This window comes from Chinchilla lanigera, unplaced genomic scaffold (assembly GCF_000276665.1).
Source record: "Chinchilla lanigera isolate Chin_1 unplaced genomic scaffold, ChiLan1.0 scaffold00016, whole genome shotgun sequence".
NCBI classification, from domain to species: Eukaryota; Metazoa; Chordata; class Mammalia; order Rodentia; family Chinchillidae; genus Chinchilla; species Chinchilla lanigera.
In genome coordinates, this window is record NW_004955417.1 from 30984815 (window position 1) to 31011056 (window position 26242).

General features: G+C 43.9%; 1 protein-coding gene and 1 long non-coding RNA gene across 9 annotated transcripts; one reads left to right on the forward strand and one right to left on the reverse strand.

The window, feature by feature from the left end:
• Positions 1-10: 10 nt before the first annotated feature.
• Positions 11-13171, forward strand: LOC102003132. Of its 5 annotated transcripts, XR_001233438.1 has the most exons (7): positions 11-326; positions 2056-2215; positions 5227-5376; positions 10119-10712; positions 11079-11175; positions 12064-12197; positions 13077-13171. It is a non-coding gene; the product is annotated as an uncharacterized LOC102003132 (long non-coding RNA). The 5 variants fall into 5 exon arrangements; XR_001233440.1 differs by lacking the exon at positions 11079-11175; XR_001233439.1 differs by lacking the exon at positions 5227-5376.
• A 94-nt stretch (positions 13172-13265) lies between these two features.
• On the reverse strand, positions 13266-26236 carry LOC102029861. 4 transcript variants are annotated; one of them, XM_013512784.1, is made up of 2 exons: positions 25340-26236; positions 13266-13532 (listed from the first exon to the last, which is right to left on the reverse strand). In XM_013512784.1, the coding sequence occupies exons 1-2, from the start codon at positions 25662-25664 to the stop codon at positions 13528-13530; spliced, it is 330 nt and encodes a 109-aa protein (XP_013368238.1). In that variant the 5' UTR covers positions 25665-26236; the 3' UTR covers positions 13266-13527. The 4 variants fall into 4 exon arrangements, with proteins under 4 accessions (XP_013368238.1, XP_013368236.1, XP_005382025.1 ...); XM_013512782.1 differs by lacking the exon at positions 13266-13532 and adding an exon at positions 20450-21492; XM_005381968.1 differs by lacking the exon at positions 13266-13532 and adding an exon at positions 24577-25082.
• Between the last annotated feature and the right edge of the window lie 6 nt (positions 26237-26242).

The following is a 26242-nucleotide window of genomic DNA, read 5'->3' on the forward strand; positions in this document are numbered from 1 at the left end:
GCCCGCCTCGGCCTTCCGGCCGCCCCCGCCGGGCCTCGTCCCGCTCGCTGCCTGCTGCCCTCCGGGACCCCTGGCTCCCACGAGTGAAGGCCGGCGGGTGTCTTCTTTACTCTCACACAGGCGACGCTCCATCGCGCGCCTCTGTCCGCCGCACTGAGCGCGGACCCTGCGCGCTCTCCACAGGCCTGGCGGCCGAGGGTCGGGAGCGTCTCCTTCTCCACAGTCCCCGTGTATCCGTATGAAAAGAAAGCGGACCCGAAAGAACCACTGTTGCCGAGGAACAGGTGAACGCGGGGCCAGAGCGAGGAGGAGGCAGAGCGGGCGAGGTGAGGGCCGCCTTCCACGCGTGTCATCCGGGGACGCGAAGTTAGCAGGGCGCTGTCTCAGACACTGCCGTTTAAAGAGGGCGTTGGGTGGAGCTCGGGTAGAGTGCTCGGCTGGCCTGGCGTGCACAGTCCCCGGTACCGAGAACAGCTGTGTGCGGCTTTGGGCCATTGACTTCCTCTGGAGGGAGCCAGCTTCCGGGCGGAAGCTCCGGGGTCTCCGTCTGTGCCCTGTTCCCCGGAAAACGAAGTGCTGTTTCCTATTTCTTGGGGTCTGGAGTGGTAAAATAGTAATGCCTCAGGACACTTAGAACAAAGTCGAACAGGAAACGCTCGGTACTGGTTTCTTTTGTTATTTTTGTTTTTACTGCCTGGGAATCTGTCCTTAAGTAATTTAGCACTAGGCTTCACTCCTTGCCTTCGAGCTTGCCTTTCCCCGTGCTGCCTCTCCTGCGCATCTGCCCCTCTGCCTCCACCGTCCCACTCTGTGTCATCAAGAAATACACTGCCAGCATAAGGACCCGTACATTTGCTTGATTGCTTTTAATTTCTTTTTTAAAAGGAAAGGTTTCTGTGATGATGGTTTCTATAGTCAATACATTTACATAAATTATGGAATTACAGAATATTAAATTGCAGAAAAGGTTTATTTTCCCAAAGGAACTTTATCAGGCACACTTAGTGGTTTTTAGAAAAGCTCAATACAAGGATTTATATGCTGTCCTCCAATGTTAAACTTTTATGAAGCAAAATTCCTCTGAGTAATTTATTATTGGGAGAGGCAGCACACAGTGCTTGTGTTCTGACCCTAATGCTCGTGTCCTCATAGTATTCTGACGCTATCATTACAGCAACATGAATTCATATCCAATTATTCGCAATTGCATGTGGCCATGCCTTTTTCCTGTAAGAGTTCGGTTTACTTAAAAGTACATCACTTTCATTTGTGGGACATCTAGAAATCACCCTCACTAAGTGGGTATGCAGAAGGAACTTAGCATTCCTGGCCAGCACCCCGGAATGGAGGAGCCAGTCCATTAACACAGTGCTGTTAGCTCAGAGCAGGAACAATTAAAAGGACCAAAGTCAAAAGATGACAACTTTTAAATCTGTGCCCTGCAAGGAAGTATATACTTTTTAACCTTATACAATTGCTGTGAATCATTTATTGCACAGAGGCTTTTAAAGATGGATCAACCACTGCAGTGTCTGGACTCCTCTGTACAGATCACTATTTGTGTGTATCAGGAGACTCTGGAGACAAAGCTAATTCCCAATGGAAGTAATCAAGCTGCGATTTAAGTCTTCAAACAGTAATTCAGTTGTGGCAAGGCATTGAGTTTCATTTTGGTTCAAGTTAACGTGTCAGTGATCTAAATAACTATGTCAATATAATTAGAATATTTTGCCTTTTGTTATGAAAAGAGCTTTCTCTCACCCCCTTTGTGTTGCAGGTGGAAAGCAGATAGTGTAGGTGAATATTCATTTTCTTTCCAGGATGATGTTGCTCCTCCAGGTATACTGACCATGCTCCCCAATCTCTAGTCTGGGATTGTCGTCTTTTTCCTTGCTTCGCTGTCACTTTCTGCATCAGAGTACCCCCATCTCCCTATCTCCCTAAAACTTCCTAAACTAAATGTGAAGAAAACCATAGTGCTTTTTAGTGGGACTTTCACTAGGTGGCCAGTGGAATGTAGCACTGCTAATTTGCCTCTCCTTTCCCACCCCACAGCCTCACTGCAGATCTGGAGCTCTGCTCTGCAGTGGCCCCAGCTTCTAGCTGTGCATCAGCCTAGGCCTCCTATTTAATGCCCCAGGGCCTCCTGAGGTGATGAGATCCTGTGAGGAGCTGGGCAGGAAGTAACACTACGCATGGCCATGTGATAGGACAGGTACGTAATACAGAAACTCAGTGTGGGAAATGAAAGAGGACAACAACACCAGTTACCTGGTGTGAAAACCAGAACCAGCCAGTCAGGTTCTACTGAAGTAGGACAAAGCTTTTTCTACGTTGCTTTCTAGCTTATAGTATATAGTTTAGCATCTTTACAGAAAACAAATTCAATGATTAGTGAAAACCTTCTTACAGAACACTTAAGTAAGCAGCCATTGTATTGCATGCTACTGATTAGGTATTACTTTCCTTGAGGGTGTTCTGACGCATACGTCAGCCAAAAGGCCAAGTGACTTCATTCTTCCCAAAATAGCAGTTTCTCAACCTGACACACCCTGGAATGTATTATTGTGGCTTCAGTGGACTGTGTAGTGGCAAATTTGTCATAAGATGTTTTACAGAAAATAATGTCCTTATTAAAATATTAAGTATAAATTATACCTAATTACAGATTTTGACATACACAGAAACTTATAAATACATTTGTACAATTTAATATACTTCTACATTTCTCTTTTGTATAATTCTATATAAATACATAATTCATGACTTTATATATTATGTACAATTGTATTGCATATGTAAATTTTAAGTTACATTTTAAGTTTCCCAGGTTTAGTTCAAACTCTTTTTCCCTGTGTTACTTATTTAGTTAAAATACTATTTCTTAAGTATTAAACTTCTGGAGAGGCTGATGGACCAAGAATAAAGTAAATAAAGTTTTCATGGATCTAAAGAGCAAGTAAACATCTATGTAAGTAAGGGTGAGAGTTAACAGGCAAGTTCTCACACTGCTAGTGGACATGTATATCACTATATTTTTTTCTGGAAATTGATTTGGTCTTTACATCAAACACCTTAAAGTTGTGAACACCTATTCATGTAAGATGTCCACTTCTCAGGTTTCATCATAAGAAAAATGAGATGAAATTATAAATCTACACACTTACCGATTTTCACTCTAGAAATACATTAATATAAGAAATTACACAAAGAAGGGTTTAATTAATTATACAGTGGTATGTAGGTAAAATAAATGCTTTGAAAGAGTATGCAGATTACATATTCTAATTTGGGAAATGTGTTCATGTATTTGGCAAAAGGTCAGATTAGAAATATTTATATTATGAACCATTTATATTTTTAAAATAAAAATCCATACATGTGTATATGTTTCTGGGTTTGTGTGTGTGAGCATTTGATACATGAAAAAGTCTACATTTATAGCATTGTTCAACAGATTTCTGATAAAATATTCTGTCTGTACTATCCAGTATATCCTTTGGTTGTAGAATACTTGAAGTGTGGTTAGTTAACCTAAGGAATTGAATTTTTAACATAACACTGGGCCCAGCTGACCCATCCCATACTTTTCTACTGTAAATTTGTACTTTAGCATAATAGTAGCAGGCTACATCTCAGTACTTACCCTTCTGGATACAGGAAACAATCTATGTGTTTACCCACTTGGTGTGATAAACAGGTGTATGCACGTGTGCAAAAGTGGCAAAAACGGGATCCACCTTTATTCTCCATGGAACAGTTTTTGCATGTGTTTATCCAAGCATCACAGAGGGTCCAAAAGACTCGCACCACTCCAGAATTTGTTAAAAATGTTTTTTCTTTTGATTTTTTTGGTAAAAGTAGCCCAGTGTAGCCCAGAGTAATACAATGGCATATGAAAAACCAGATTTGCAAGTTTTCCAGGTCAAAAGTGAATCATCAGATTATTTGTGCATGGATGATGACAGTGATCCATTATGGTAAAATACCTGCTTTCATAGCAGAAGAGTGATGTGGGTGGATGATGATGATGGTGACACCTTTGACATTGGCCCTGTGAGCCAAAGTTCCTGTGACAGTGAAATGGAGCAAGAATCTACTATTACCAACACAGGGAATGCAGATCACCATGTTTCAGATGACTAAGAAAACAACATAAGTACATATTTTACTAGTCAAAATGTTGCAAAATGGCCATGCAACCAGATGGAATAATCCAATGTTAGAACTAGGTTTGAAAATACAGGGAGAGTCTTGGCAGGGGTGAAAGAATTGGACAGAATGCGAACACTGCTATTCACTGTTAGGAACTGTAAAAGATGCAATGCCACAGGATGCTGTGAAATACACAAAGGCTGAAATACAAGTAAAAGGTTCTGTATGCACCAACAGCCATATTTAAAAATGTATTATTATGATGCCTCACTAACTGAACTGAAAGCATTCATAGGTCTGCTATGCTTAGCAGGGATTTCTCATGGTAATTGCAGGAAAGTAAAAGACTTTCAGAAAAGTGATAGGTCAAAATATGGCATAAAAACTTATGCCCAGGTAGATGCAAAGACTTACTATGCTCTCAGTTTAGACATTTATCCTGGAACTCAGCTATCAGTTCCTTATTCATGTAGTAATAAGCCAAATGATGTCAACAGACTTGTTGCTACCATCTCCCATACTAATTGGAATGTGACATTCAACAATTGGTTTACCCATTTCCGATTTATGTTACATTTGCTAACAGAGCACAAGTTGACCAGCATAAGAACTATACAGAAAAACATGGACAGAAATTCCAAATGAAATGTTGCAATTTTAAAACAATTCTATAGTACAAGCTTTGGGTTTCAGAAAGATATAACATTGGCCTCATATACGGCAAAGAAAAACAAATCGGTACTGCCAATATCAACATTTCACCATGATAGAAATATTGAAAGGGAAACTTCGACAAAATGGAAGCCTGAGATGATAACTTTCTACAACCAAACCAAAGGTGGAGTAGATGTTGTTGATAAGTAATGCAGCAACTGTGATGTTACTAGAAACACAAAGTATTGGCTAATAGTTGTGTTTTGCTCAACACTAAATGTGTGGCATAAATACTTCGATAGTTTTCAAAGAACATAACAAGTGCAAAATACCATGGAAGAATTTTCTTAGAGGGTTGGGACTGGAGCTCATAAGAGATCGTGTAAGCAGAGAAAAAAATAAAATGTTTCTGCCCAGGGATCTACACAAATTGTGGAGCACACTGGTGAGCTGACAGGTGAACAGGCAGGCACAGCATCACAAAGACCTACTAAAACAACAGGCAAACAGAAAAGATGTCAGTTGTGCCCTACAAGAAAGGACAGGAAAAGAACATGTGCTATCAATGTAAGTGATACTTGTGTATGGATCATGCAGTTGCCATGTGTGAAGACTGCCTTGGTTGTGACAGTTGAAGCACAGCATATTTCTGCAGTAGACTTTTGTTTGTGTTTGCTCTGTAGTTCATAGGCTTTTATTTTTGATGTTATCTTTTAGGTTTTGTAAGCAAGTGAACAACTAATGTCTATTCTAAGCATTCATTACATATTTGATACTTTATTTTATTGATATATTATTTCCCTGCTAAGTGTACCTTTTATAATATAGTAGGAAGTTTCTCATGAGACAAGAGGAGAGGTGACAAGACTGCCACATAGGAAAGAAAAGCTAAGCACATGTGCTATCAGTGTAAGCAGAACGTGTGTATGGAACATGCAGTTGTCGTGTGTGAAGACTGCCTTGGGTGTGACAGTTAAAGCAAAGCTTATTTTTGAGGTAGAGTTTTATTGGTATCTTCATTGTAGTTCATGTAGGAATTTATTTCTGAATGTTGTCTTTTAGGTTTTGTAAACAAGCACCCAGCAGATGTGAAAATGTTGATGTCTATTCTAAATGCACAACACATATTAAGAATTTAATACTTTATTTCATTGATATTTTGTGTTCCCATTAACTACACACTGCATAATATAAGAACCTCCTCATAAAACAGCAAGACCAATGAGATGTCAAGTATGTCCTACAGAAAGGTCAAAAAAGCAAAACATGTGTTGCCATGTAAGCAGTGCATGAGTATGGAACATGTTGCTTTCACATGTGTAGACTGCCTTAAGTATGATAATTGAAGTAAAGATTCTTTTGTAGAATAGTATTGGTATTTTCATTGTAGTTCATATCAAAATTTATTTTTGTCCTTTTTTAGACTTCTGTACACCAAAAAACCATTGATGTTGAAAATTTTTATGCTCTTTTAAAACACTCAGTAAATATTAAAAATTCAGTATTTTATTTTTGTGAATTTTTTGTTAAGTATGCATTGTTTTATAAAACTCATAAAATTAAAATTAATAATTCTAAAGAATAGAATTAATGATTCTAAAGAATATTTCTATCCAACTCACATTTCTGTGCCTTTCTGAAAAATTACTGTTGTACTCCACATTAAGTTAAATTCAAATGCCACATAAGGCTATGGCTACCACAGTGAGCAGCACAGATCAGGAAGACTATATGCCTTGACGTTAGCTGTGGTTGTGCTTTACTCGTGCTTATTTTCTTCTTAGCCTGCCTTACACACTTGGTAAGAAAGGCATAAGATTTCTTTTCTGAGGAGCCTAGGAGGGAGTTTAAGCATAGGTCTAATAACTCACAGACCTGGATCTAGTACTAGTTTTGCAATTTATTGACTACATTAATTTCTAAGCCTGTGTGAAAGCTGTGGTGTCTCTCATGATGTCATTTCATGGTGCTTATACTAATTATCCCATGTTCATAATCAGTATCTTCGTTTAGAGCAGTTAAGAGTATCCTTTTATCTTCCTATGTCTATGTGGGTGAAAGAAAAGAGAAAAAGGAAATGGAAGGGTACTGAGATCAATTTATGATTGTGATGTTTATGAAATAGCTGAAAACTAAAAGCCTGCAAAGTTAAAGAAGAGGGGCCACATTTACTGAAAGGTGAATTACTTGAGACAGAGGTATTAATGTGAACAGAATTTTGGCATGTGCCTTATAGCTAAGGAGTAATCATTCCAATAAAGCGTAACAAAAACAGAAACATTCTTCTAGGATTAGCTCATTGATTAGATGACGTATCCAAAACTTTAATAGAAGCCATGCATTTTCATTTAATTACATTTCACTAATTAAATTTAAAAATCCACATGACTGTGCAGTAAAGATATGGCATTTTGTATGCCCAGTATCAAAAACAAGGTATTTGAAAAGCGGGTCTCTGTTTTTAAAGAGTAGGAGATGCTGAGTGTGATAATACATGCGTATAATCCCAGCACTTGGGAGGCTGAAGCAGGAGGATCACTGTGAATTCAAGACCAGCCTGGCCTACACGGTGAGTTCAAAGCCAGCCTGAGCTACGTAGTGAGACCCTGTCTCAAAAAAATAAAGAGAAAAAAGAAAGAGTGAGAGATGATATTTTGTAAATTGAAAAAAACTCAGAGTTCTTTATTCAGCAAAAAGGGTCATTGACTCTTATGGTCAACAGAAATGCCTTTGTAGCAGAACTTTTAAAAAACACTACATAAACATGGACTTAAAGTTAGATAAACACAACACTATGAATTTTATATTATAAATAAGTTAGGCATAAAGGGCAAAGAGGGTCGCAGATGAAATTTAAAGAAATTCGGAGGTCTATATCTCCCATTATCTTTTTATTTTCCTTTAAGATGGCCACACAGGGAATAATGTCTTTAAAGACTGCTGTGTCTCAGGATATTCCTCCAAATAAACCAAAAGAAATGTTATAATGAGACTGCTATGAAGCAGCTCTGAGCAGGATTTAGTATTAACCAATTGGCTTTCCATGTTTACTTGTGAGTCACTGGTCCTGTTGTGGTTTAGGGGATATTGCAAGGGGAAACATATATAATACAGGACACATAATACAGGACAATATAATACAGGACACATATTTTATAAATTATTTATAATAGTCACCCAAAGAATCATAGACAAGAGAGTGCAGGAAATCTGTCCACACACTATATCCAGCTGAGGGCCTGAATCCCGCAATAATGTTCTGCATGAGTCCGGCTGAAGGCTTAGAGCTCATAACAGTGCCTCCCACGAGTCCATCTGGAGGCCTAGAGCCCATAACATTATCTCATGCAGGTCTGTTTCACGGATCTGCGCTGGGAAGGCCCAAAGGTCAGCGGTGAAATCTAGAAGGTCTGTGCCATCAGGATGAAGGATCTATGCTAGCAGGCTGAGGGATCTGCACTGGAGCCAGGAAGCAATGAGTAAAGTAAGAACCAGAGCTCCCCCGAAATGTACTACAGCCATCCTCTGCATCACTGAGGTCCTGAGCTGCTCCGATGGTGAAGACAGCTGAATTCCCATTAGGAAAGCCAACACAGCAAGCTTCTCCCAAGAGACTGGCAGTGCACCATCTTCCCTTCTGGAGCCAGGAAGCGATGCTCAGAGTGAGGACCAGAGCTCCCTCCAAGTGAACGGAAACTATTCTCAGTGCCAAAAAGGTCCCGAGCTCTTAGGGGGATGAAAACAACCAAGTTCATCAGGAAAGCCAGCATGACGAGCTCCTCCAACAGAACCAGCAGCTCCTTACAGCTTCCACCAGTTCCCATCAGCTTCCCCAGGTCTGCCTCTTAGGCTGCTGGCAATAGTCCTCAGGTGGGCCTCCCACACCAGCACCACACCTACTCAGTTCCTTTGGGGGTTACAAGTTGACCACCAGTTGTCAATCTACTACAGGTCCCTACTGAGGCCTATAATGGTAGGTGATGCCATAAGGCCTCAAAGGACAAGACAAGACCACTGCTGAGGACCTTTGGCTCCAACCCCAATTAACTAAAAGAACACTGTAGCTGCAGGCATCTCACTCCTGAGGTGAAGGCCTTCCTGGAGATAACATAGTTCTCCAAAATTAACATAATGTATTACCTAGAGAAGTCCTTAAAGGGATTCCAAAGTCCTGCCCAGATTCCTGCATTTTCTTCAGTATCCCCCTGCTTTGTGTGAAAACCGAATAAATATAGGCCGCTCAGGGAAGTTTTTCTGTCAACCCAGAGAACCTCAAAGTCTGCAATATAATTGAGTCCTCCTGGAGCCCTGAAATCATTTCAATTGTCTCATTTATTTAAGCCTTCCCATCCACTCATTTGAGAGACTGCATGCCTAATCAGTCTGCAGTAACTAAGGGTTATTAATGTAATAATAATATTTAGGAAAAGAAAAGTAGAACAAAGTTATTAAATATTAAGAGAAAAGCATCTCGGGGCTGGGGATTTAGCTCAGGGGTAAAGCGCCTGCCTGGCAAGCGCAAGGTCGTGAGTTCGGTTCCCGGTACCTGAGAAAAACCAAAAAAAAAAAAAAAAAGTGTCTCAACTATTCTAATGATTTTGGATTATTATGTACTTTTAATCTTTGTCTTAGAAAAATTCATTTGTGTGATTTATTTATCTAGGGGTCTAGAAATGGATCAAAGTCCAAAAAATTGCAGTAAAAGTGAGAAAAATAATATTTACCTAAACTGAAAGGTTTCCAATTTGTAAACTCCAATTCTGTTCTCTTAGGTTTCTTAAAGAATTGGCTGAAGTCACCACAAGCCACTAACAATTATCTCGAGCCCTGAGGAGGCTGGCCAGATGCCAGGGTTAGGTTGTAAGTGCTTAAAACGCAAGGGGAGAAAATAACAATGTTAGAAGCTATGGATTCATAGCATCGACTACATAATGCAGAAAATATTGATATATACTTCAAGGAAATAGATTTGCAACCATTTAGAACTTGGATTAGAAAAGAACAAAAATAATTTTAAACAGTTTAAAAGAAACAGCTCTTTAATACTAATTAAAATGAACATAATAATTATTTATAAGTTTTTACACTTGATCATGAGATACAGTGATTTATAGTTTAGAAAGTATTTTGCTTTGTTTCCAAAGCCCAAAGAACCAAGATACATTAACAATGCTGTAAGACTAAATGTTTGGTATCCTTTTTGATACTAAATCTGTTAGAAACCTCAATGTAGTTAATAAAAAGAAGCTCGTTTAGTACTATCAAGTTACCATTTCTTTAGATCTTTGGTGTTTCTTATTCTTTCGCAGCGCTGGGGACCAAAGCCAGCCCTCGGCATGTGTTCGGCAAGCACTATCACTGCGTTCCATGCGAGCCCTTTAAGACCTTTGCAAAACGTTTGTCTTCGTGTTCCTCTCCTAGAGAACTGCTGTAATTCCTGGCCCCCTTCTAACAGGTTTTCCCCTGCAAAGACATTTGCAGTCTGTGTACTTTCGGGAAGGAACTCTCCGCGGACTCTGCCGCCCCCGCCCTGCCCGGAGTCGCCCCTCACCCTCTTGATGCAGTCCTCACTTCGCGCTCCCAAAGCTAAGACACAGCCTGGACTGCCGGATACGGAAAATTACCCCAATCACTCCAGGGAAAGTGATTACTTTTGGAGAACACTGAACAAAAACTAAACAGTAACCTTCCTGACACTGTAGCAGAAGTCCGAATGTTGATCTAAAAAATGAGATGGTTTTATAACCTGACTTGGAGGATTCAGTTACAGACGAGGAAAAATTTGTCACCCTGCGACGGAACAGAAAAGTCTTAGATGAGTAAAGCACAGAAAAGGACGGCATAAATTGTCTACAACACACTGAGTTAAAAACAGGAGGTGGATGTGTAAGCTCCAGAAACAGGTGAAAAGGAGGGGCAGCACGTGCCTGGGCCGGGCCGGCTGCTCCATAGTCGTTGTGGACGGGGAGTGGGACAGGGAGGACAGGGGGGCCGGGACGGGGAGGGGGACGGGGAGGACACCGAGGCTGGCCCTGTGCAGGCTCGCTGGGGCGGAGGCGGCCGCGGCAGGGTGGGGGAGGGTGGGGGCGTTGGGGAGGGTCAGCGCTGCGCTCTCGCGCACCGTCTCAAGATTCCTCAGATTTACACTTTATCTGTCGCGCGTGCTTGTTTCCAAAGTCAGTTGACTTCCTTCTATTACTGTGCAACCCGGCTCCTCAGAAAACTGAAACTAGGAATCCCACTGCAGCAGCTGTTCCCTTTCCTTCTAGCTTTCTTCCTGAGTTACAGACGTCATAGCACAGTGATCCGTACACAGCCGCGTTTATAGCAGCATAGCTCATAATAGCTAAATGTCCATCGTAAACAGTAAGTATTCCTTCACAGATGAATGGATAAAGAGAATGTGGTACTCACACATGATGGACTACTACTCAGCCGTGAAAAGGATAATTTCCAGTCATTTGCAGGAAAATGGGTGCAGCTTGAGACCATATGCTAAGTGAGATGAATTGTTTTTCTTTTCCTTTTATTGCCTTAAATAGCACATTACTTCATTAGGGCCAATGTAAGAAAATACCTAGCGTAAGTGGCACAGTTCATTTTTTCCATTCCTGATGCTAGAAGTCCGAGGTCCAGGAGCCCAAGAGGCCTCTCCGTGGCTGTAGGCTGATGTCTCCGGCCCTCGTTTTCGTGTCTGTTGTCTGCGCTGCTCTGGTCGGCAGCAGTCAGCTGTGTGAGAGGTGGCTCCACCCCCTCTCTGAGGTCGACCTCCACATAGTCACACTCCCAGAGAGGGGCAGTGGGGCTGCAACATGAATTCTCGGGAGACGCAAATTCAGTGCCTAAGCTGGGCGTGGTGGTGCACACGTGTAATCCCAGCACTTGGGAGGCTGAGGCAGGAGGATCAGTGTGAGTTCGAAGTCAGCCTGGGCTACAGTGACCTCTAGACCAGCCTGAACGCCATCGTGAGGCCTTGTCTCACAGAAACCAAACCAAGTAAAAACAAAGCAAAACACAAGTTCCGTGCCTAAAACAGCGCCCTAGTTAGTTGAAGGGAATATCTACAACCCGGAAGAGGCCTTAACAGGCTTTTTATTTTATGTAGTCTGCTGCGGTTTGGCTCCTTGCGTCCTGAGTGTTAAAGGCTCCAGCTTCTGGGACCTGTGGGAGACCATGCCTCGATGCGGCCCGGGCCGCAGAGCCAGGTTCCTGGAGGGATCTGGACGTGGCCTTTCCTCCTCCTCTGTTTCCCAGCCACAGCGTGAGTGGTTCTGCTCCACTGAGAGTGCGGCCTCACCACCACCCAAAAGCAATGGGCCACTGTCACAGAGGAAACCTCCCAGCTGTGACCGCTAACACCCTCTGAGAAGCCGTTGCCTCCGGAGCTGGTAAGAGAGAAACGAGGAGGCGCCATCTCTGAGCTAAGCAGCGGTCCATCCGGTGAAGCCACTGGAGTTCACTTTATGACAGTGATGGACGTATACATTGCTTATCATTGTAAATGAGATCATCACTCAGTGTTCTTTTGAAAACCCAAAATTTAGAGAATGTGGCTAGATCTGAACGTTCACTGTCTTAGTTCTCCTTCAGTAGCCGCTTAACTGCACTGCTAGCGCCCTAACAGAGATAGCTGGTGGGGACACATACGCACAAGGGTTTGGGAGACTCCAAGGGCCTCGTGGGTCATAGGGGTTTTCTGGGAGGAAATCTAGAACCCACAGTTGCACAGTGCTTTTCCAAGGACTGCAAGGAAGCTTGCCTGCATTTATGATGGTGGCAGAAGCAAGGCGAAATGAAGGAGAAAGGATGGGTTTATTGCATAAACCGAGCCAAGTTACTTTTCTGAATTACTTATCTTAACGTGATCTGCAGGCAGACATTTGTCAGACTGCAGCCACGTTAGTTTAATGTTTTCATGAATGATAAACCTTCCAATGACCTCTAGCGGAGGACAGTCTCTGTATTAATTGAAACTGTACCCCACGCTGCCACTGCAGGAGCAGAGCGTTCATTTCAGGGACCCACTGGTGGACACGTGGTTCCCTTTTCCGGGGCTCTTCCAGCCCCGTTGGCTTGGCTGGGTAACTGAGTCATGGCTCCACCGCCTGGTGTGCACGGCTGACCGCTGTGCTTCGCACCTTTAGTGCGTTTTGTCCTGTGGCTAATAGCATGCTTTTAGTGAGTAAAACTGTAGGCTATTGTGATGGACGTTTCTGTAAATTGAGAAGATTTTTCATGCCAATATTTTCATGATGAAATTCCTAAAGGACTGCACCTCAGAATAAACTCAACATCCTGCAAGGACAGTGAGCCTAAGAATCTTCAAAAAGGAAACCTGAGTTTACATGTTAACAAAGTGAAGAGAAAACTCACCCTAAACACACCTCAATTTCACCATCTTCCTGAAGCTCCCATAGAACAAAAATGAAATAAAGACAAAAGCTGTCAACGCGGCGAAGAGATAAAGACAGCGAGTATTTTGGCAGAATTCCTGTAGGAGGCAAGGCCGCTGGGCAGCGGTGGGCACGGTGGAAGTTACCGCCTGGCTGCTGACTGGGGCATCTCTGCAGGAAGTGTGTCTCCCCCTTGCTCCTCCTGTCTGCTTAGTTTGTTTGTCGTGCAGAAACCTGGAAAGGTTTGGGGCTGAAGACATCGGGAACTTGGGGTGTTGGTGAAGCCCGCAGAGGCGAGGTCCCCAGAATCTGTCTTTGTTTTCCTTTAAGCTGAAAACAAATTTGAGAAATTAAAACCATGTCAGTGACACTCCCATTTTGGCTTTGCCCCCTAAGGCCGTCAGGAGAAATTCCAAAGACCCAAGTGTCTGAGCAGAGAGCCCTCATCACTGCGCTGCATCCCAGGTCTTCACAGAAGGCTGAGTAGGCAGAGGCGGGACTCCTAAGCTGAAGAAACCTTTGGGGTTCCTGGGTAGCTGGCTGAATATTGCAGACAGCTGTCTGCAGGGTTGGCCGATCTAAAGTGGGTGGATAGCAGTAAAGAACAGACAAAGGTAACAAGATATTATTGCTCCAAGATATCATTTTCAAATCTACCTCAGGCTTCTTTTGTACTGTCACCAGGAAAATGTTACAAAGGTGTTGCTACATCATCCTATACTAAAACTGACCAAAGAAGAGAAAGAAAATAGAAATCCATCCATGAAATGATTTCATTAAAGTGATTACTTTTAACCACTTAAAATTAATGTGTGCGTCAAGTATTGTGCTATTTTCACAAATATTCATATTTAATTTTCTCAAGAACCTTCTCAAGAACTTTCTGAGGTGTACATTATTACTTTTTATCAAATGAGAGCCAAGGATGTACACAAAGTCATATTAATAACTGGTTAAGCCAGAAGTCAAATCAAAGTTCTAGGACTCCAAGGAATGTCAGATTTTAGTACCTTAGCTACAACTGAAAATATAACCCAACAGGATTTCTCCTGGGCAGCGAATGGGAGAAGCAGCCCGGCTTCCTGTTTGTGTCTCATGTTTATTTGGATCAATTTTTGCACGCCCACAGTTTCGTCTGGGTGTCTGTTCCTTTGTGACAGTTTCTCAGAAGCATTGTCGCTTTGTAGGTCTGTCTACTAGTAAATCAAGGATGCCAGAAGCTTGTCTGAGCCTTTTAGCCAGAGGTTTTTTTTTTTTGGTCATTTTTTGAGACAGGGTCTCACTATGCAGTTCAGGCTGGCCTTGAGCTCACTTTATAGCCCAGGCTTGTCTTGAACTTGCAACGATCCCCCTGCCTCAGCCTCCCGAGTGCTGAGATTACAGGTGTGTGCCACCACGCCTGGCTTTTAACTAGAGTTTTTATACTTAATAAATAATGCATGTTTTTCTCCCTCAAATTAAAAATCTTTATATTTTCTAATTTAAAAACTTGCCTGTTTTAGTTTCATGTAAATGATTTTAAATGATCATAATGTAAAATTTTAGCCATCTACTCAGATCAGACCAGTGCATTCTGGGTGAACTTCTGTTCTTCAGTAAATTGTGCTTAGTGTGTAGCATGGGCTGGTGCTTCTGTCTGTGTTGACACTTTGATATCTATGTACTGGTATTATGCTGCCAATTATAACTTTTCATGAGTGATAAGCCAAACTTAGCTCCTGATAGTTTAAAATATTTACCTATTATTATATACTTTTCAAAAATGATACCAACATTTCTGTGTTTCATTTCCTAGAATTTTGGGGAAACTTGTGCTCAAAATTAAAAATAATTTAACATATTAATCTATGCAAGAAATGAAAACATACAAGACTAATTTACATTTTAAAATAGTAGTGCAGGTATGAACCCTTATGATCTACGTTCATGTTGAATGAGGCTAGATTAATACCAGTCATAAGCAGGAAATTTAAGTGCTAAATTGAAGTACTAAAGTATGAAATTTAAGCACCAATTTTAAGTACAAAGTTAATTATTCCTTAAATTAATGAATCAGGTAGTGTTTTAATTAGGGCAACCAACATATTAAAGTAGATTACTTTCTGCAAGTTGAATGATACACATTAGGCTTTTCATTTTTTTTATTTTTATTTTTTTATTTTAAAGAGTAAAAGAAGGATAACATAATAATGGGGGGGGTTACCAAATGACAAACAAAGTGGTAGGAAATTATCAATGGTTATTGTTTTACATATTGTTATCTACAAGATAGTTTCTCAGGATAACATAATAATGGGGGGGGGGTTACCAAATGACAAAGTGGTAGGAAATTATCAATGGTTATTGTTTTACATATTGTTATCTACAAGATAGTTTCTCAGGAAAACAAATAGACAAATAATAGTGAGTTACAGACAAAAGAGGTAGGAGACCATCAATAGTTGTTGTACTATACTTTGGTATCTTTAAAGTGGCTTCTAAAGCAAATAAATAGAGCTATACATGAGTGACCTATTGAAAAATCATTAACTATTCTCAATGGTTGTTGTAGGAAACACATAATAATAGACATACATCCATTTACAAAATAGGATAGGAACAATACAAACATTACAGAATTATGGATAGATTAGGAGGAAAATATCAATGGCTGCTGTAATACATGGTGGTATCTTCAAAGTGGTTTCTCAGGAAGACAGATACACAAGAAGGATCTAACAAGTAGTTACAGCCTAAGGGTTGTCAAAAATAGCATATTACCTCCTCACCAGTGCTTCCTGTCACTGAGGTATGATGGCTGGAAGGAAGGTCAGGATTGAACAGAAGGACCGAGAGACTTGCACCTGTGTCTAGCAGCAGGCTCTTTTCTTGTTCCTCCATAGTCATGATTACCCAGGGCTCCTCCATGGAGATGACGGTCTGGCCAGAGGGAGAAGCAGAGTATGCCCCGGGCCCCCTCATTCCTGTTGGACTAACTGGTAGGATGGGTCTGAGCTATGGGGCCTCTGCTTCAAAGAGCAGACCAATCTCCAGTGGTCACCTTTCCTCTTGAGGTGGCCTGGCTTTTAACAGTGGTAGCAGATGAATGCAGTCGTCGAGTTCTTCTTGGGGCCCCGGGAATCAGACTTGGGGTCTGTTTCTCTTAGTGCTACAGCAAAAGCAGCTGTTTTTTTCTCGGTCTCTTTGTTTTCTTTCCTTGACCTCCTCCTCATCATGGCTATAGAGTACTGAGGAGGCAATTCTTACTTACATCTCTTACATCTCAAGTGAGCCATCTAGGCTTTTCAAATTGTAGTCAAATATACTACTACACATTTATTTTCAAAGAATTCTGGTGAGGCACAGAAAAATACTATGTAAAAAAAAGCATAATTCTTTTTGAGAGTTTTTAGTATACAGAGATCTTTAATTCATGAGATTTTTTTTTTACTTGTGTATATACATATTGCTTTATTTACTGATTTACTGGGAAGCATGATTTTAGTTGGAAAAATTACCTGCAAAATTATTTTATAACAGAATATTGTGCTTTGACTTTAATAGAACTATTGTAAAAAAAATAATGTGATAAAGCTAGAATATTGAGACTTTCTTTTCCTTGCTGCTAAGGCTGACAAGGAAGTTACCACTGAAGGAAAGTAAAGTAGGGAGAAAGCATAGATTTGTGGAGGCCCAAGGCAGAGTCAGCAACCTGTCCCCACTGGAACCCCTGCCAGGGACGCGCAGGCTGGGCGGGCGATGTGGTCAGGGCCGGGAGACAACACATCGTGCTCGTGCTTCCATCGCTTCATTGTCGTGGCTCTGCTTTCCCAGAGGCTGCTGTCACACAGCCTGTGGGCCCCCAAATAAATGAGATTTAAGGTAGACACACCGCTGCTGTATTTCTTGATTGTCTCCCCCGTCTGTTAATGACACATTGGTTTGCAGCAGTAGCGGCATCTTCCGCTGAGTTATAATAAAAGTGCTCTTTCACTGTTTTGTTAGTGAGGTCAGGGAGAATTTTCATAACTTGTGAAATAAATAATGTAAAATGAAAAACATACTTACTCTGTGCTAGTATAAAATTTAACCAAAATGAATTTTGTTGATTTTATGAGACAAGCGCTATATCCAAAATAAATGTGCCAGGAGTGTTTGCATGATGAGATACTTCAAGTATAATTTTATTTTTCTTCTTAGCTCAGACGGGAGCAAGCCTTCCCCAAGCATGTTTTAAAAATAAACAAAATTACAGTAGCTCTTTCTAGTATGTTCATTTCTTCAGAGGTTTACTAGGAATGAGAGAGAAAAACCCTGGAGAAAGATAATGAGCCCCAGCTGGAAAGCAGTTCCAGGCCGCTCAGTGAGTCTTTCCTTTAAAGACACAGATAATGAGGGTAGGAGACAGTTGTCTCATTTGGAAGAATAACTTGCGAAGACCAAATCTCCGGAAGTTTCCACTTGCAGAAGTTTTGAAAACAGGCAAGTCGTCATTCCTCTAGCCCTCTGGTGCCAGGCAGGTGCAGCCCGGGTGTTTTCAGCAGAGCTCAGAGTGGCTGAACCCCGCAGTCCCAGGGGTGCTTGTCACCGGTTACTGGTGAAGAAGCTATTTCAGGAAGTGTTATTTCAGGAATCTTTGCAACTTCTTTGGTGTTAAAATAGCAATTTTAAGAGGCAATGACGTAAAACCAGACTGTAGTTGTTACTTTTAATGTCCTCACTTAACAAAATAAAAAATTGACAACCTTTAAAATTTTTCTTTTCACCTTTTTCCTTGAAAACGTTTTTGTTTGTTTTTTGAGACAGGGTCTTGCTATGTAGTGCAGGATGGCTTTGAACTTACTGTGTAGCCCAGATTGGCCTCGAACGCAGGGTGATCCTCCTGCTTCAGCCTCCTTAGTGCTAGGATTACAGGTGTGCAACACCATGCCTGGCCTCTTAAAATTTTTCTGGTTCGTGGTGCCCCCATATCAGTGATCACTGTTTTAACAGAGCTTTTGACTTCCCACAAATACTTACTGGGCTTAAACACAGTTTGTGAACAATCACACTTTCCAGAAAGAGTTTAGGGTCTAGACAGACACAAAGGAAGCCTGAGTGGGGCAGCGCCTAGAGGGGAGGGGAGGACAGCAGGGAGCTGCGAGCAGGGCCCGACCGCGGGGACTCAGGCGTCAGCGCGTGCGGCCGTGGGAAAGTGGGGAGCCTGGCCTGGACCGCGGCGCTGACCTTGCACCTGCCGAACCCAGCCGGACGCTGCTCTGCCCTCCTCCGGCTGCCGGCCAGGACGTCTTCTGTCTGTCTCTCTCTTCAGAAATGTCTTTCTGGTGCTCCTCCAGAGGGAGAGGCGGTTGGGCGGAAAAGTGGGAAGGGGGAGTCTCATCTCTCTGGCTTTGGTTTTCAAAACGCTTCGGTGCTCGGTTCTCTCTGTGCAAGCGGCGACTCTTCCCTGACCTCTCTGCGCTGGGCACCGAGCATGGGGAAGTGCTCGCTTCAGAGCGTCCTGGGCCTGGAGGCCTGGGCGCAGCCCTTCCCGCTGCGGAGCCAGGGCCTCGTGGGCTGGCTGCCTGGCCGGGGACCCGCGCAGCGCGTGCGGGGTCGGGGGCTCCACGGCACTTGTGTTCCGCATCTGCAGTCAATTACATACTGATGAGGGAAAGCACTGATAAAATTTAGCTTGCTTAAGTTTATTGACAACCATCGGAGACAGCATGGCAACGTGCCATTGAAGTATCAAGAGGCATTCTGAGCACAGTGTCCAGACTTTCTCCCACTTCATGGAGATCTTGTGCTCTAAATTTTAGAAATAATGTACAGTATTCGGCCATGTGTTAAACAGAAGGCAACCAAACTGTCCCTGAGGTGTTCTCCTTTACAAGAGAGATGCTGGGAGTCGAGTGATTTCTGTGCGTCAGCCACCCAGTGACTTCTGAGTTTGTCTCGACCCCTGCCTCGAAGCAGTAGCCCCTCACCTAAGTGTGGAGCTGTGCGTGCTCTGCTCAGCAGAGAGGAATAGTGGCCATGGAGATGCGACAGCCATCTCGCCAAGAACGAGAGCCTCGTGCAGGTGCCGGCAGACTCCAGCAGTGAAAACCTCTGGATTTATACAGCTCGAGCTGGGCAGCCCCAGGGGCAGCTCCACCACTGACAGCCTGTGGGTGGACGGACATGGGGTTTCCCCCACCCAACACCTTTCTCTTACAGGTGTCAGATACACGTCATGGCCTAAGGGGGTGGTGGCAAAGCCATGGCATGCTTGTTCCAGTGGGCTGTTTGTGTCACTGAAAGCCCTAGCAGGTTTGCCATCGCTGGAAAGCTCTCTCTGCCAAATCCTGATTTCTTTCCGTTTTCTCTTCTAATAAGCATTTTACACTTTTTTGGGGGTGGTACTAGGGATTGAACTCAGGCCTTGTGCATGCTAGGCAAGTGTTCTACCACTGAGCCACATCCCCAGTCGTGTTTTACACTGCCAACACCACTTCCACACCAGCTTCCTGGCAAACAGATGATGCAATCAGTAGTTCCTGACTGTTACATCACCTGGTATCTGAAAGAGTGTGTCAGAGTGTTTGGGGAAGTTATTTAACCTCCAACTTACCTAGCAAGTGAAATTGGTATAAAAATTAAATAAAATAATCCAGAAAAAGCAATCTCTTTAATTCCTAGTACACAGTAAGTACTCAATAACTAGTACATAACATTAACAATATTATTTTCATCTCTGGTGGTATAGGCCTGTAATCCAATCACTCTGGGAGAATGAGGCAGGAGAATTGCAAGCTCAAGTCCACCCTGGGCAAATTAGTGAGATGAGACCTGTCACAAAATTGTTAAAAAAGGGGATGTAGCTCCATGTGAGGGCCCTGGGTTCGATCCTCAGTACCACAGAAAAAAATAATTATGCCAGACTGAGAGATTTTGTGTTTGTTCCTTATAATGCTGTTCCTTATTATAATCAGTGTATTAGTTTTCTCTTGTTGCTGAGACAAAATAGTCAGTCCCAGAATTAAAGAGGGAAAGGTTTATTTAGCTCACAGTCTGTGGAGGTTTCAGTCTGTACTCAGCTGGCTCCAAGGCAGGGTGGCACATGGCAGAGGGCAACAGTTCAAGATGGCAGAAGATGGCAAAAGCAGCAAGAGCAAAAGGGAGAAGCGGCAGAGAGCAAGCCTCTCTCTCCCTTACACTGTGTGCAGGCTGCCTGCCCCAGGCGGGTGCAGCACTCACACCCCTAATCCCAGCACTGGACCATGAATGAATCACAAACTCTAGAACCCACCCCATGACTGCATGAGGCTTTGGGGGACATGCAGACACAAACCATAACCATCAGCAGGTATTATCATGCTCATTTCACACTTGAGGAAACTAGGTAGGGTTCAATAAATAGCATGCTCTAGTTCTTTTATTACACATAGCTAGAAGGTATAACCCAGCCCTAAAGCCAGCAAGCTCCATAGGAGAGCAGCTGACACAGAATCTTCTGCCATTTCTAGAATGTAAAGGAGCTGCACAACCTTTTGATAGCTGTGAACAATGTGTAATCAATGCAAACTTTTGCAGGAATGCTCTCATAAATGTAAGTCTTTCACCAAATGCATGGCATTAGAATGTATTTGAAACTAAACACTTATCTAAAAGTTAGAAAAGCAAAATCTAATGCCACTATTCCTCCCTGGTGAGTACTGGTCAGTTTTTTTAGTTTCTGTTCTGATTAGTACATGTTCATGATACATAAGCACTACCTCCATTGTGGGGAGCCTGCCCCGCTTCCTCCACCCCCATCATCCCCCAAACATCTCCATGGCCCACTGTTTTTGCAGAACGGTCCTTCATTTGGGGTCGTCTTGATGTTTTTGCATGATTGGATTGAGCTTACATTTAAAAAATTCATAATACTGCTATTGCTAGAACAACTGGGTTAACTGAAATCACACACCCCTGCAAAGGGCAAACACTGGAGTGCAATATTTACAGATTCCAAATAAATGTGCAAGAGAAACAGAATGGACAGATGGAAGTTATATCACACTGCTGAAATAATTTCACTTTGGATTAAATAGCAGCTTTTTGAAACATATACTGTTCTTTGCCTTACAGTTTTATAATAATTTTAAGTAAAATTTTAAATTATTTTATATAAAATCAAAAATCTTGAAACTGCATTATTTCCCCAGGAGTGAGGCAGAGATACATCACTGGGTTGGCAGGATGGATTTAGGGGTGGGCAGACTTCTTAGCTTCTGTCAGGAAACAGTCTTCCGTCCAAGTAGGGCTGACAAACCATCCAGCGTGGAGAAGGCACAGGGTTTCTGACCTGAAGATGAGAGTTCATGCCCCATGTGGCTGTGGGCCTGCAAGCTAACTTTAGCCAAGAGTGGGAAGCATTAAAGAAGGATAAACTTGAGTCACGTGTAGGGAAATGAATGCAGCAAGAGACCATACTGTTAAGTGAAATCAATCAGACACACAAGTGCAAATATTGCATGCTTTCTCTTAAATAAGAAACCCAAAGTACAAATGATTTAAAGAGGAAAGTAAAAGCTAGTTATTACTAAGTAGGGAGATATAGCCCCAGCAGATGGAAGGGGACAAAGAGTTGCAGAGAGAGGAGGGGAAGGGGTCATAAAAGAAATAAGATGTGTCATGTAATGTGCCGCTTCCCCATGATCAATGCCATTATGTACAGCAACCATGTACTAATAAACAGAGACACAGTGGTCCGCGTGAGTGTTGAAAGGAAAAGATTACCAGTAAAGAGAATGGCATATGGCCTGGTGGCCAGAGAGAGGAGCTCCTGCTAGAGATGTGAGAGGGTGATTTAGGCACTTCGCAGGTGAAACACTGCTACCCAGCCACCAAGAATGAAAATTGTATTAGTAACAGAGTAACATGAAATTGTAACACATGTATGAGCTAACAGTGTGTTTTTACAAGTTTGCCATAAAATAACTTACTTATCGGGAACAAGTAGGATTTTTAAAAGTTTCAGTAGAGAATTAAACAGGGTGTGGTGCTGCACACCTGTAATCTCAGCACTCTGGGAGACTGATGCAGGACTTTATAAGTTCAAGCCCAGCCTGGGCAACTTACTGGCTTAGCAATACCCTGTCTCAAAATTAAAAGCGGGCTGGGGATGTTGCTCAGTACAAAGGCCCTGGGTCCAATGCCCAGTGGATGTTTATGAGAAATACATTTTCACACAAGGCATGTTACACTTGCATAGGTGTGTGGACCTGAACACTGCGGGGAAGCTAAGTAAACACTGCTGGAAAAAGTGGGCTCCTAAGTGTGGTTCTAAGTCCCCTATAGGAACTGCTCTACTTCATCGCCATGAGATGAGGCTGGGTCTGCGTCTCCTCCCCTCTTGTGACCGGGGAACAGAGGGCAAGTGACCGGTTTGTGAATCCTCTTGTGAGAGATCCCAAATGACCTCACTGGCAGTGTTTCCCAGAGACCCTCCCTTGTTTCTACCACAGACGTGAAATGTGTGGTTGGCACACTCAAAAATGGACACATTGCAAATGACAGCAAACTTGAAAAAATCCAAAGTGCCAAAGTCCACAGTTGAGCCACCAGGGGGGTGTAGGCTTCCGGGGTCTGAAGAACTGGAGCCCGTAATATAATCGCGGACACACTAGTTTTCTCTTGAGCATGCTTGAGGAAGGAAAGTTTTATTAGACATGTGAAATGTTACAGTCCACACAGTCACTTCCAGAGTCCTGGTACTGTTAGTGAAAAATATTAAGAGAATTGTCAGTGACAAAATTGGTGACAAAATTGGTGACAAAATTGCCGTTTAACAGATTTTGTTATAAATATTTCAACTTTATGATTTAACAAATCATCTCCATATGATTAACCATCTCTGTTATCTATTTGTGGCAAGAATTTTGGCAAATAATTTCACTTTGGGGCCTCAGATTGGGAGATATGTACACTGTCCATTAGTGTTTTTAAAATTATGGCTCTTGATCCTGTTGGTGCATCACACTAGTGTTCTCTGAAAAGAAAATGGAATTCACTAACTTTTTAGAAAATATAGAGGACAAGACACTGGAAAAGTAGTCTGTAAACTTTCTGCTTCACGTATCCTTGGGCATACTGTGTGACAATGGGAAGTGCCTTCCTTAGTAGGAGTTGTAGGTAACAGAGTTGGGAAATTATTAATCTACAGAATCAGAAGTCTGTTCTGTCTGTAAAATGAAATCACTCTTTGCACTTTAAAAATTGTGAAAATAACTTCTTTCAACTCTGTGTTGTGCAGCTTATTGCTTGGTAGAGCATAGTAGCTAGCTAGAAGGACATTTAGTTGAAGTGATTACATTGTATTTATTCCTTCAATTAGTTGTAACCTTTAAAATCCATTGCAATTTTTAAGACACACCTTTTTGGGCTATCCCACTCCGCTAAAAACAACCTAAGAAAATGTCAGGCATCAATAACTGAGTGCATTTCTGGGTGTCATGGTGCATGCCTGTCATCTCAGCCCTTGGAAGGTTGAGGCAGGAGAATCACTCTGAGTTTGAGGCCAGCCTGCATCTCTAAAGTGAGATTTTGTCAACAAACCAACCTAAATTCCAATCAATTTAACGTGAATATTAAATGTCTCTGGTATGTAACATACTGTGGTATGAGGCCAGGAGACAGAAGAATGAATAAACATGATCCTTGTATTCATTCAGTTTGTAATTTTAAAGAGAGCATTGGGTGTGAAAAGAAAACATCCTATCCCTAACCAAACAATAGAATTTATGTGTGCAGTTATAAAATATTATCCTTAATACTCACAAATACAAGGCATTGTTTTATCTACTTCTTTTACGCAACAAACATTTGCTGTGTGGCAGGTATTTTTCCAGGTTGGATGCTGGTAGGCTGAAATGACATGGTCTGTATTCTCACAACTTTTTTATGGTAGTAAAGATACAGGAAATGAACAAGTAGACAAGAAAAACACCAAATAGTGGTGTTACAATGAGGCGAGGCATCGTTCCAGTCTGTATCTGGACAGCCCCTCAAAGCCTCACCACTGCCAGGAGAGGCTTTGGAGAGGCGATGGGGTGGTGAGGGTGTGGTGTTCATCATGGGTTCCTGCACTGATGGGTTTACAGCTAAATGTGGTGTTGGGAGGCAGAGCTTGGTGGAGGATGCATTACTAGGGCGTGGCCTGGGAGGGTCCGTGTCCCTCCTCCTCCCTTGATCCCTCTGGCTGCTTCCTGTCTGCCTTGGCATGAGCAGCTTCTCCTCTGTGATGCTCCTCTGCCATGCGGCCCTGCCTTGGAGCCAGCCAGCTATGGACTGTGGGCCAAAATACACCTCTATTCCTTTAAGTTGTGGGTGTCAGGCATTGCGTCTCAGTGGTGAGAAAGTAGGGGAGACAGGCATTAGCTAGAGGCTGTTTTGTTGTTTTGTTTTGTTTTTATTGGATCATCAGAAAAGGCCCCTCTCTGTTTAAAGTTGAGATATGACAAAAGCAGGATGTCACTGCACGCCCGGGGGAGGAACAGGGGGCAGATGCCAGGCCTGCACAGCCAGGAGTTTGCAGGTTAGAGAACTGGACGAGGGAGCAAGCAGGAAGGCAGAGGAGCAGGAGAACCAGCCTGAGGGGGCCCTGTGAGCACGGTGAAGATCTCCAGCATGTTTTCACTGTCACAGGCCCCTTTGAAGGCTGTGAGCCAGGGACTTCTGTGGTCTGATTTCTTTTTAAGACCAGTACAGCCACAAGAGCGAACCAAAGCTGGCGAGAAGACCATTTAGGCAACAGATGACTGCGGCTGAGGTTAAGGTAGAAGCAGTGACGACGGATGATGTAGGGAAGCGCTAGAGCTGAAACACGGGCTTTGCTCATAGGCTGGTGCAGGCAGGACGGAAGGGAACCACGGCCACTCACAGCTTCAGCGCGGGCTGCAGGGAGGTTTCACCAGCTGTGAGGGGGAAGCCAGGGGTCCGGGCAGTGGGGCCGGAATCCGGGCTGTGCGTGCTCACCGACGTGCAGGCCGCGAGCACGGAGCAAACCTGCGGCCGCGGCAGGCGGAACCGGGGGCAGCAGACAGCCACGGGGGAGCACGGATCCAGCCCGGCCCGGGCGAGGGGCGCCCTCCCTCCTGCCAGCAGCTGGAGGCGGGTATTTTTGTGTCACACCGATGCGCTCAGCTTTTTACCTGGACAGCGACGGTGCGAAGGGCGGGCTGGATCCAAGCCTCGCGGACCCTCTCTACCGCGCCGCGCCGCTTCTTGGGCGACTAGGAGAACGTGCGGGCTTCTGAACGGCGTATTTTGAAGACGTCTGAACGAAGGATTTTTCTTTAAAAACACCCTGTTCAGCCTGGGGAGAGTGAAGTTCACGCGGCCTCGGGCCCTCCGCTCCCGCAGGACCTCCCGCCGCGGAGGCAGACCCCTGCCTCGTCTCGCCTGTTTCCACGCTGGCGTCAGCAGTCTGCAGCACGCGGTGTTCACGCGCCTCGCGTGGGGCTGGCGCATGCGCATCGCACAGCTGGCCCCGTTTTCCGGCCGCTCTCTCCCCCCACATCGCGGTCCCACTGAGAAAGACCCCTCTCCGGCTTCCTGCGTCTGCCTTCTTGCTCCGCGCCACGCTTGCGTCTGGCTTGTTCACCGGGCTCCTTGCAGCCCGGCCTCAGCTGACTGCACGGTGCGGCGGCGTACCGCGCCGTGTCCCCCACGCCCGGCCGCGCAGAGGGCGCAGGAGGCCGAGTCAGGAGCGCTCGCGCAGAGCTGGGGGAAGGCGGGCGGCGGGCCTCCGCTCGGGAAGGCTCTCTGCCCCCGCAGCCTCAGGCGGCAGTCCCCTCTGCGGTCGTCGGTCCCCGGGCCCTAGGTCAGTGCTGCAGCCTCTGCGTCCGCCGGAGCTCAGCTTGGGGCCAGGCGAGACCGGGGCCGGCGGTGCCGCGAGGAGGCGCGGGCCCAGGGCGACGGCCTCCGTTCGCTCCGCTCCTCCAGACCCAGCGGGACCGGGCTTCGGTGGGCTCAGACCTCGCAGCCCAGCCGGAGCGCAGAGTACCGCGGGGGAGGCAGCGAGCAGACGCAGGGCTGAGAGGCCCGCAGGCCCC